At 45.4% G+C, this 11,933-nt stretch overlaps 2 protein-coding genes and 1 pseudogene across 2 annotated transcripts; 1 reads left to right on the forward strand and 2 right to left on the reverse strand.

Moving 5' to 3' along the window:
- On the reverse strand, positions 3,738 to 5,701 carry LOC8055457 (annotated as a pseudogene).
- On the forward strand, positions 5,783 to 9,428 carry LOC8055458 (3-isopropylmalate dehydrogenase 2, chloroplastic). Its single transcript, XM_002447318.2, has 11 exons — positions 5,783 to 6,102; positions 6,232 to 6,361; positions 6,503 to 6,614; positions 6,981 to 7,056; positions 7,185 to 7,273; positions 7,513 to 7,599; positions 7,893 to 8,009; positions 8,103 to 8,210; positions 8,324 to 8,377; positions 8,477 to 8,629; positions 9,086 to 9,428. Exons 1-11 carry the CDS (start codon positions 5,886 to 5,888, stop codon positions 9,164 to 9,166), a joined length of 1,224 nt encoding a protein of 407 aa, XP_002447363.1. The 5' UTR covers positions 5,783 to 5,885; the 3' UTR covers positions 9,167 to 9,428.
- On the reverse strand, positions 9,352 to 11,917 carry LOC110436377 (putative pentatricopeptide repeat-containing protein At3g15130). Its single transcript, XM_021463381.1, has one exon. The coding sequence runs from the start codon at positions 11,841 to 11,843 to the stop codon at positions 9,741 to 9,743; it is 2,103 nt and encodes a 700-aa protein (XP_021319056.1). The 5' UTR covers positions 11,844 to 11,917; the 3' UTR covers positions 9,352 to 9,740.

The raw sequence follows: 11,933 nt of genomic DNA on the forward strand, positions 1-11,933 counted from the left end.
AACGTGAAAAGTTACTGCGTTTTTATATATTTGTTCGCTGTGTATGCATGAACCTCCGCGAGACCCTATCAGACAGTACTTACCCATGTCCATCTCCCACATCAACAATTCAAGCCTATTCTCGTCAAAAGACAAACAATTCAAGCTTTTTTTTTTGGAGTTTTATTTAGGGTTGAATACCAATCTTTTAATAAGTGGATTAAAAGGCGGTTTAACCAGCTCTGCAGGTGGCATACCACCTGTTGACAATGAATGTCCAAAAGTCACCAGAACCCACTACGCATAACCAAAACACAGAAAAAAAGCAACAGACAGAACTATCCCAAAGCAGCCCGACACTGTTCGTTTAGCAAAAAAGACATAACTAAAAGTATTATTCGTTGATTTATTGTAAAAGAAAAACACTGTTGAATGATTAACAGATTCGGTAGATAAGGAAGGCCTGAATAATCTTTAGGTCATCATTGGGATGGTCCTTGCTATTCTTGGAATGATATGGTATGAAAATGCATCTGCTAAACCAGTTTAGAAGAAAAGGACGGTGCAGAGAAATAATCTTGCTAATCTCACTGCGACTGAGATGAGAGAAACTAGACCTGTGCTGTGGTTATATATATCTGGTGACTGGACAAAAGTGGAATGGCTATATATGTGTTTGCCGCAGGCCGCAGCAGCTGAACTCTTCCAGTTTAGAAATATTTAGCATTGTCGACTCCATTGTTTTGGCTCTCTGAATCTGAATCATTTGTAGCGAGGGGGAAGGACAGATGGTACAAGATTTGAAGACTGTTTTATCAAATCAAATATGCCGTAATTGTTTCATCAAATAGTGCAATTGTCTTCGCAAAACGTTAAACATTGCCCTTGTTATATGTTGTGGTGTTTTTGCCATGATCTCCTCGCTTACAAATTGATGCAATTAACTAGCTGAATATTGTAAGGGCCTAATTTGGTTACGGATGATAAAGTTTACTGTCCGTCACATCGAATATTTTGACACATGCATAAAGTACTAAATATAGACTATTTACGAAAATAAAAACATGGCTAGAGAGTAATTTACGAGACAAATCTTTTGAGTCTAATTAGTCCATGATTGGACACTAATTGCCAAATAAAGCGAAAATGCTACAGTACCTGTTAAACTTTAATAACCTCAACCAACACACCCCCTAAGCCTAGTTAGAATAAGCACTGTCAGGCTGGATGTTCAGGGAGTGTTTGGTTGAGGGTCTTAAAGTTTAACCGGTACTATAGCATTTTTGTTTTATTTGACAATTAGTACTTAATTATGGACTAACTAGACTTAAAAAAATTATCTCACAAATTACTCTCTACCTATGTTTTTAAATTATAAATAGTCTATATTTAATATTTCATGCCCGTATCTAAACATTCGATATGACAAGAGTTAAACTTTATCGGAAGAAACAAGACCTGAGTTACAGCAAGCACTGTTTGCCTACGCGGCCCTTTAGCTAATTTAAACACGTTGAATTACATGGTGGTGTTCAGCCATTTTCGATTAATCACACATTTATTTTATTTAGCTGGTCCTTTTTTATATCCTGAACAATAGGTAAACAATAGGTGACCATCTGTCTGGCGTTGTAATGTTGTATGCCAACGATATCAATTGTACATGGTACACCCACAGCATGTCAGCACAAAAGTAACAGCGTATGTATGGAACTATGGATTACTAAAAGCTGTAGCTTTGCTGCTGACATGTATTTTTATATATAATATATTTTAGAAGACAGATAGGGCACACAATAATTAAGGCCTTGTTTAGATGTAAATTTTTTTTTTGAATTTCGCTACTATAGCATTTTCGTTTGTTTATGGCAAATATTATCTAATTATGAATTAAGTAGGATCAAAAGATTCATATCGTGATTTACAGATAAACTGTGTAATTAATTTTTGTTTTCGTCTACATTTAATGCTTCATGCATGTGACATAAAATTCGATGTGACGGAAAATCTTGAAAACTTTTTTGTTTTTGGGGTGAACTAAACAAGGCCTAAGTCATCTTTCAGGCACACTACACGAGCAAACTTTTTACCACCAAATTTCAAGCACTGCAAGAAAATTTGCCAAAAAAAGCACCAAGACTAGTGTAAACTACGAGGCAAAAAAAAAAAATCACAAGAAATTCTTATAGGGAAAAATGAGAAAAGAAAACTCTTGAATGTTAAGAGCAATCAACGACTCAATCATATCCCTCAGAATGCCAAATCTCAACAGTGTATACACAGATATTGGTCCCTTCAACCTCCCATCAGAGTTATGAGGAGGGAGCACCAACTGAATGAGCACTCAGATTACTAAAATGTTCATCACAGGGATATACAGAAATTTACATAGGAAGCATACAAGAGCCAAGTTAAAGGGAAACTAACATCCTCCCAACATATCACAACTGAACCGATTTGATCCTAGTCATATCAGCTGTAACTGTAAGCAAAATATTCTGAAGCAAGCAAAATACATCTCAATCAGCTTGCTGAGAAACTTTTTCCTCGATTGTAAATAGAGAATTTCCAAATGATAGGCCAGGATCATATTAATTAATATATTTAAGCATACAGATTTAGGGCACATCTGAATCAAGAAAGTCCTCTTCGAGGCACACTACATGCGCAAACTTTGTACCACCAAATTTTAAGCACGGTAAGAAAATTTTGCAAAAAAATAAGCACCAAGACTGGGTTAAACTACGAGGCAAAAAAAAAAAGAAATTATTATTGCAAAAATGAGAAAAAGAAGAAGAAGTCTTGAATGAGCAACCAACAACTAAAGTATATCCCTCAGAATGTCAGATCTCAACAGTGTATACACAGATATTGGTTCCTTCAACCCCCCATCAGAGTGAGGCCTTGTTTGGATGTTGTCGGATTCACCTCAATCCACATGTGTTGGAGTGGATTGGGGTGGAATTTAGTTCAAGTTCCACTCCAATCCATCCCAACACATGTGGATTGATGCGAATCCGACTACATCCAAACAAGGCCTGACGAGGGAGCACCAACTACTGAGCACTCAGATTAACCCTAAATGTGCATCACAGGGATATACAGAAATTTACATAGGAAGCATACAAGAGCCAAGTTAAAGGGAAACTGACATCCTGCCAACATGCCACAATGCAACTGATTTGATCTAGTCATATCAGCTGTAAGCAAAAAATTCTGAAGCAAGCAAAATACATCTCAATCAGCTTGCTGAGAAACCTTTTCCTCGATTGTAAATAGAGAATTTCCAAATGATAGGCCAGGATCATATGCTCTACCATAGCTAGTTGCTACTGTAGAAAAAGATGCCATTCAATGTTGACCCAATCGGATTATGAGCAAATTAAGGTTCCACAAAATTAACATACTTCTCAAGCAGTCATGCCAGGTGCACAAGAACCATCCAAATAGCATCAGACCATTACACTGTAGCAAATGGAAGATGAAACTCACAAACTTCTAAGAAAATGCTGAAAAATGATGTTTGAAAAATCAAATTCAAATACAAGGAAATAGAACCAAGGAGGAACAGGGCAATATGGACGAATATTGCATTTCAGAGGCCATCTACAATCGCAAAATACAAACAAAAAAGACATGAGTTTCATGTTTGCAATATCAATTTCAAGTAAGCAATTATTTATGATGGTAGTTGGTCAATGTCATAAACAAGAATACCTAGTCAGCCAGTCCAAATAATACCTGGTATGCTACTATCATCAACCTGATGCTGCTCTATCATTAATCAACTTGTCTCCTCTCCTCTTTCATCTTGTTCGCAATCTCAATTACCTTCAGGTTAAATAAACAATCCATAACATATTTCTTTTCCTCTCCTTGTATTTCTTTTATGGCACTTGGGTATGGATTTGGAGGTGGCTTCTTTCCTTCACTGTAGGCGATTTCTTTCAGTTCCTTGCATGTTTTTTTCTTTGCTTTCTTCTGCATCCGATACTCCATCTAGAAAAAGGATGGTTGGCATTCAAACTTAAACGACTCAGTAGCTTCAAACTCAAGTACAGTGATGCCCAGAATTGATTTTTCTATTTAAGGGTGTTTGATTAAATAAAAATAAACAAAGGATTATAGAAGAGAATAATTACATCTGCTACAGCCATCACAACATCTTCATTGACTCCTTGCTCTTTCAACTCCAGAACACGCCAAGCAAAAACTCAAGCTGGTGGTGGATCAAATCCACTTATCCTGAAAAGGGTGGGCAAACAATGCATCTTGTGTCCAAAGTGAGGAACTCAAATAAATCAAGTCCAAGAAATAGAGAGGAAATATTCCAGAGAATAGCACCAAAACAGTAATGGCATCAGTAGTAGGACCAAAAAAGAGTCAATTATCATGTGCTGGCCTACGGATGGAAGCTGAAGATAGTCACCAAGGTACCAAACTAATACTAGAATGTTCAAAAGGACCGCACAAATTCAAGAACCTCATTAATCAGTTTGCAACTGTGCATCCATCATATTAAGCAACTGTTTCCACTAATCCATCAACTATATAGATGAGTGATACAATGAGGCTTCAATGAGAAGGCTAAGCAAGTCCCATATAACCATGTACAATACCAAATGGAACCCATGTAAATCTCGAAACAGAAAAGTGGAATGAAAAAAAAGAAAAACAGTAAAAGAAAATCATCCCAGCCCTCCACCAAGACATTGGAAAATAAAAAACTCGAGTGTTATTTTAACTATATACAGCATTGCAGAATGACATTTCTATAAGGAAATCACATAAGGAAAGAGAAGGATCTTACTTGATTGCATCATGGTAGAGCGAATCTGGATGTTTTTTTTTTTTTGCTGAACTTCCTAACATACACATCCTCAGGAAACTCGATCTTCTTGATCTCCCCATCTGTGCAAGGAAATGTCACTGGTGGTGCCGTAACGCACAAGCGCTGCTTGTTTCAGTAAACCAGAAAACAGCATGAAGAAGAACAACGGAAATGTCACAGGAGACAAATGATATGGCACTTTTAAACAATTTTATTTATTAAGCATACATAGACACACTAGCCATCTTCGGTGTGTATACAAATGTAGCACAAGTAAGGCCTTGTTTGGATGTTGTCGGATTCATCTCAATCCACAATGTGTTGGATTGATACAAATCCGACTGCATCCAAAAAAAGGCCTAAAGTGAACCAAACGAAGCACGATAACAGAAACCCGCTAATGGCAACAGAAACTACATCGAAGAATCACATCTATATGCAAAATTGTTTCAGCACAGAATCATGTCATTTACGTCGCTGCAGATTAATTAATCCATTGTCCATGGATAAGCAATCAAATGGGAGAAAACCTATGCGATTTCTCGTAGAGTTATATTCACAGAATCCAAACAAGCCTAACAGAGCCATCAACAGCATCGACTAATCGAGAAATGCAAGTGCAAGGGCACAGCTAGGGACGGGGAAGGAGCGGAGAGGTTGGCGTAGTGAGAGCACTGACGCTTCCATGGCCTTGAGCCACCTGGGCTCGGGCCTGGCAAGGCCCTTCACCAGCTTCCGCATCTTCGCCAGTAGGGCCACCCGCATGTACGACATCTGCCTCCCCTCCGCCCTCGTCGGTGAGATCTGGAAGTCGCAGAGGCCTCGCCGCCGCCGCCGCCAGTGCAGAGTGGAATGGTTGGGAACTTCTCGTCGTGTGCGCGCTTTGTTATTATGGGCTTAGTTGGGCCCTCGACCCATCCGCACGGCCTGCTAGAGTAGACACAGTCGCACGCCGTTGGATCGTACAGCTCGTAGCGGACGACGCAGATTGCGCCGCTGTACAGAGACGACGTCGGCCTGAGCCTGCCTGAGCGACGTGAAGCCAAGGAAGCGTGCAAGCAAGCAAGTGGCGGTAATGGCGGCGGCTCTGCAAGCCACGCCGCTCAAAACCCTAGCCATCTCCCGCCGGCGCGTCGGCGTCGCGGGGGTGCGGCAGCGGCCGATGGTGGCGAGCTTCCGGTGCTCCGCGGCGGCGCGGAGCTACAACATCACGCTCCTCCCCGGGGACGGCATCGGCCCGGAGGTGGTCGCCGTCGCCAAGGACGTGCTCTCCCTCGCCGGCGCCCTCGAAGGTAAGCCGCTTCGTCACCATCCAATGCTTGCCTTAGCTCCCTGGGCTCTGAGGCGCCCTCGAAGGTAAGCCGCTTCGTCACCTAGCAGGATAATCACCCCCCTTGTTTGCTTCCTTTGGCCCGCCGCAGGCGTCGAGCTCCGGTTCCAGGAGAAGCTGGTGGGCGGCTCCGCGCTGGACGCCACCGGCGTGCCTCTCCCCGACGAGACGCTCGACGCGGCCAAGGGTTCCGACGCCATCCTCCTCGGTGCCATTGGAGGGTGAGCGGATTTGTTATTGTCATTTCAGGAGCAGACACAGAGCCCACAGTATTGACACTGCAGCGAATTGCATCCCTTTAGTTGGAATTGCTCTCCCTCGTCTGCCCTATGAGTACTCAGATGACGTTTCCGTGGTTGTAGCTATAAGTGGGATAACAATGAGAAGCACCTCAAGCCTGAGACCGGCCTGCTGCAGCTCCGTGCTGGACTCGGGGTTTTTGCCAATCTGCGACCAGCTGCAGTGTTGCCGCAGGTATGAGCACGGCTGGTCTTAGTTTTAGTACAAATTGTGTAAGAACTACTATGCTCATCTAGTCACTTAGTGCTCTGGGGATCATAGCTAGGTTAGATAGTTACCCTGTCAGTTCTGAATGCGTTGAATGAATGGTAACATGTAGTCATTTCTTAATTCTAGAGAGAGAAAAAACAAAAGGTTAGGCAAGCATGAAACCACGATTTCAGATGGATATTTTGAGATCATTTGTTTGATTGTTCATGGTTGTAGTTATGAAAGTGCACTGATGCAAGTTTTAATTGAAACTACTGTATTTCTAGCTAATGTTACTTGACTGTCCTTTTTATAGCTACTTTTTTTTCTTTGACCTCATGCTCCTTGTAGTTGGTAGACGCATCCACTCTGAAGAAAGAGGTAGCTGAAGGTGTTGACATCATGGTTGTCAGAGAGCTTACTGGAGGTGATTCTAATTGAATTATGATAAAACATGGACCATGTTTTTTTTGTTTCAATACCAATATAATATCTGATTGTTCATTGTAATGAAACTTGTGGCTACAAAGAGTCATTCGTAATGTCCTGTGCCAGGCATCTACTTCGGCAAACCCAGGGGTTTTGGAACAAATGACAAGGGAGAGGATATTGGCTTCAACACAGAAGTTTATTCAGCTTCTGAGGTGACTCCGCCCTCCTTTAGATATTCTACCATCTCTCCCGTGATAAAAAAAAATTGAGATGTTGTCCGTTCTGCCGTCCAAGCCTTAATCAGAACCAGTTAGGGATGCAGGATGGGGTTCCTAGGAGAATAACTATACTGTGTCCAAAACTCTTTATTTGATATTGTTCAAATTTAAAATGCTTTCATTTATAAAATATTGGTCCTTGATGATGATGAAATTCTATGCTTCATCCCCAGATTGATCGTATTGCACGTGTTGCATTTGAGGTTGCTCGCAAGAGAAGAGGGAAACTATGCTCAGTTGACAAAGCAAATGTGCTGGAGGTACTTTTTTATACTTGTCTTAAATGTATACAAAACTTGTATTGAAGTGATGTTCTGTATGAAATGTTACTTGACCCTGTCTTTGAATTGAAATTCCATCTTTGGCTAGTTGGTTACAAACATAAATAATTAGTGTTTCTGTTTTTAGACTTTATTTTCTGTTGGGGATATGCAAAAAAAATTAGCATTATGCTGACACTAGAAAACCCCTTGAAAGGTTAAATGTATATGTTTGTGGACCCTTTCTTCTTGCACATAGTTAATACAACCCTTCTGCTGCAATAATATTGTAGGCATCCATGCTTTGGAGGAAAAGGGTGACTGCACTAGCTTCTGAATTCCCTGACATTGAGCTCTCACACATGTATGTTGATAATGCTGCGATGCAGCTTGTTAGGAATCCTAAGCAGGTTTGCCTTTCCCCTTTTCTCTTGACTTAATTCATTGTACCCTGGCGAAGCATCAAGAAAATGTGTTGATCTTAATTTTCTTTATTGCCGCAGTTTGACACAATTGTCACAAACAATATTTTTGGTGACATATTATCTGATGAAGCATCAATGATTACGGGAAGCATTGGAATGCTTCCATCTGCCAGTGTTGGTGAATCGGTAATATTGAATCTCTCCAATGCTTTGAAGTTCTCTCAATGGTATATAGATGCCATTATATTCTGCTGAAAATTTAAAAGTGCAGCTGAAAATGCCATCCTGTTTCTATGCAGGGACCTGGTCTTTTTGAACCTATTCATGGCTCTGCCCCTGATATTGCTGGACAGGTTGAGATGACTTCTATTTCGAAATGTTCTCTGACACTAGATGGGTTTAAATTATGTTTGTCTGAATTTGCTTTCCTTCCTGTTATCTGTTGAGTCCAGGACAAGGCCAATCCATTAGCTACAATTCTTAGTGCAGCGATGCTATTGCGATATGGCCTAGGAGAAGAAAATGCTGCAAAGAGAATTGAAGCTGCAGTTACAGCAACACTGAACCATGGGTTCCGAACCGGGGACATATATTCTCCTGGAACAGTAAGATAGATTTTCCTGCAGAACCATTATTAATGCATTATGGGGGTGTTTCGTTTGAGGAATCACCTCATCCTTAGTTGAGACAGTCCATCATGAGTTCATCCCATGAATTTGGGTGGAATGAATCCAACCTTCATGCTTTTGCATTGCTTAGTTATTTTAATGAAGTTTTATTCCTACCTTCTCTATGAGTAAGGGTAAAACTTTTTAGCTTTATATCGTACATGTTTAATGTCAAGTACTTGGTCCTCACCTAGAGAAGGTATGAGATCTGCATTAGACAAATCATTCAGGTAGTGTAATAGTATTTTGTTTTGAGGCTCTGGTTTACAGTACTTCAAGCATATTAACTCTTTCATGTCTCTGGAAGAAAGTGATAGCTAGTTTGTGAATGCATGAATTGTATTTGAATTTTGGTTGATTTCATTCTGAGAGGCTTATGTTTGCAATTGGCAGACATTGGTTGGATGCAAGCAGATGGGGGAAGAAGTCTTGAAGACAGTTGAGTCGCTAAAGGAAGTGGCTGCTGTAAACTGATGCATGCTGGTGCTTAATTTATAACCATACCGGATGAGATGGTTGGGAGGAATTTACATTTATAAAGTTGAGCCTGGTGGAAGAGAGCATTGCGTCTGGTTTATTGTTACTGTTGACTTTAGTGGCCGAACCAATAGCCATTTTTCATTTCTGTTGTTTGTTGGTCTCCCTGTAATTTAATTTTGTACAAGGATAAGCATATGTTCGCTCAATAAAATGGGATAGTTCATGCCAGTTGAATAAAAGGTGGAGTTTTGTTTCAGACTAAATATCTTTGTGGCTATGCCTTCAATTTATATGTGTACTGATCATTTGACATGGCTGACCTCATTAGGCCATGTCACAAAGATTATCTGAAAAGTGGACCAATAATCTTGTTAGAGCCCATTATCTGTCGTGCTGTTCGATACACATGACCAAAATTCTTGATGACTACACTGTGAAGTGACAACAACAACGGGGCAGAGCTGGCTAGTCTACTGTTAGCAAACTGAAGTAAACACCAGTGGATGAGATGAATGTGAAACCAGGAAAAAGAATTCTACTACATCTACAGAAGCTGATCCAGGCAACGTCACCAGTAGTCCTTGCACGAGCAGGTGCCATGCTCAAACCTGTGGAACCTGTTGGCGTCTCTGACTACCAGCGCCCTCCTCACGACCGCCGACAGCCCCTTGAAGAACTCGTGGCAGTCCCCGCACACCCGCAGGTTCTTGTACACCCTGATCGGCTGTCTGTGCCCGCCGCCGCCGCCGTCCACGCCGTTGCGCAGCAGCCACAGCCCGACGGCGAGCCTCTCGCTGTGCGCCCGCAGGCTCTCCGCGCGGGACTCCTCGTCGACGTCGTGCAGCGCGAACTGCACGTCGTCGGCGCAGTACCCGAGCTGCTCCCGCACCCTCGTCTCCACGTCCCTCAGGACGCGCCGGATGTCGCCCGCCTGCGGGTGCGCCTCCTCGTCGCCGCCGCCGTAGAAGAAGTGCACCTCCTTGCCGATCTCCACCCAGCTGCACCCGCCCTGCTTCTTGAGCCCCCTGCGCCTCATGGCGTCCCTCACCTTGTGGCACTCGCGCCACGCCCCCGCCTCCGCGAAGACGTTGGACAGCGTGACGTAGTTCACCGGGTTGTCGCCGTCGATAGCCAGGAGGACGTCGCCTGCCTCCCTGCCAACGGCGACGTCCTTGTGCACCCTGCACGCGCTCAGGAGCGTCTGCCATACGCCAACGGTCGGCTCCATCGGCATCGTCCGGATGAGGTCCCTGGCCTCCCTGAGCTCCCCGGCGCGGCCGAGGAGGTCGACCATGCAAGCGTAGTGCTCCGCTTTCGGCCTCACCGTCCGGTCCCGCCGGATGCAAGAGAAATATCGGCGGCACTCGTCGACGAGACCGGCGTGGCTGCACGCCGACAGCAGCGCCAGGTAGGTCACCTCGTCGGGCTCCACGCCTCCTGCTCGCATTTCCTCGAACATGGCGACGGCTTCACGGCCAAGCCCGTGCTTCCCGAGGCCATTGATCATCGTCGTCCACGAGACGACGTTCCTCGCCGGGATCTCCCGGAACATCCGTTCCGCCTCGTCGGGCAGTCCGCACTTGAGGTACATGTCAACGATGGAGTTTCCCGCGGACACGTCCGTCCCGGCCGGGCTCTTGACGCCGTAGCAGTGCACCTGCCTGCCCTGCTCGACCAGCGCGAAGTCCGCGAGCACGCCGACGATGCTGGACAGGACGTGGGCGTCGGCTCGGGCGCCGGAGCGCCAGAACCGCCGGAACAGCTCCAGCGCCTCCATCACCTGCCCCTCCTGAGCGTGGCCGACGACCACCGTCGTCCACTGGATGGCGTTCTTCCGCTCCAGCCTCTCGAACACTTGCATCGCTACCGGCAGGCGCCCGCACTTGACGTACATGTCGACCAGCGCGCCGGCGAGGATAGCGTTGGACGCCGTCGAGAACCCGCTAGCCGCCATGGCCGCGTGAACCTGCGCGCCCTCGCGTGGCGCGCCAAGACCGCCGCAGGCTTTGAGCAGGCTGGCAAAAGTGAACTCGTCGGGCTGATGCTGATCCTCATGTCGCCGCCGCCGCCGCCGCATCTCCCTGAACACGAGCAGCGCGTCCCTGCCGTGGCCGGCGTGCGCGTACCCGGAGATCATGGCGTTCCAGGTGGCGAGGCCCCTCCCAAGCCCGGCGCAGTCGAAAACTCGCCGTGCGTCGCCGATCCTCCCACCCTTGGAGTAGAGGAGCACCAGCGAGCTGGCGACGACATAGTGCTCCTCGTACCCTGTCCGGACGCAGAGCCCGTGGATCCCGACGCCGGCGCCCATGTCTTCGGTGACGCAGCAGGCCTTGAGGCTCGCGGAGAGCGTGTACTCGTTCGGCGCCGCCTCGGAGGCGGCCCGCATCTCGCCGAGTAGCCTGAGGCACCCCGTGGCGTCGCCGTGCTGCAGGAAGCCCACCATGAGGGCCGTCCAGGAGACCACGTTCCTGTCGCGCATTCCACCGAACACCTCGCCTGCCATGTCCAGCTCCCCGCACTTGGCGTACATGTCGATCAGGTTGTTGCCCAGCATGGTGTCCGATCCGAACCCCAGCTTTGTCAGGGCGCCGTGCAGCTGGACGCCGCCGCGGAGCGACGAGCCTTTCGCGCTTGCCCTGAGGAGGTCGGCGATCATCTTCCGACGCTCCATTGGATTCGTTGGAAATGGAAATGCCACTGCTCATGCAGATATCAGCTCTGCTCAGTTTCAGGTCGGAATAATCTCAAGGCAGAAGTGATT

The sequence above is a fragment of the Sorghum bicolor genome, chromosome 6 (assembly GCF_000003195.3).
Source record: "Sorghum bicolor cultivar BTx623 chromosome 6, Sorghum_bicolor_NCBIv3, whole genome shotgun sequence".
NCBI classification, from domain to species: domain Eukaryota; kingdom Viridiplantae; phylum Streptophyta; class Magnoliopsida; order Poales; family Poaceae; genus Sorghum; species Sorghum bicolor.

What these genes read in the sequence shown, in the direction of transcription:
- LOC8055458 (XM_002447318.2), top strand. Translation starts at nt 5,886, where the DNA reads ATGGCGGCGGCTCTGCAAGCCACGCCGCTCAAAACCCTAGCCATCTCC. An exon ending in CCCCTGATATTGCTGGACAG is followed by an intron (nt 8,378 to 8,476) that starts GTTGAGATGACT and finishes TGTTGAGTCCAG; the next exon opens with GACAAGGCCAATCCATTAGC. An exon ending in ACATATATTCTCCTGGAACA is followed by an intron (nt 8,630 to 9,085) that starts GTAAGATAGATT and finishes TGCAATTGGCAG; the next exon opens with ACATTGGTTGGATGCAAGCA.
- LOC110436377 (XM_021463381.1), bottom strand. Translation starts at nt 11,843, where the DNA reads ATGGAGCGTCGGAAGATGATCGCCGACCTCCTCAGGGCAAGCGCGAAA.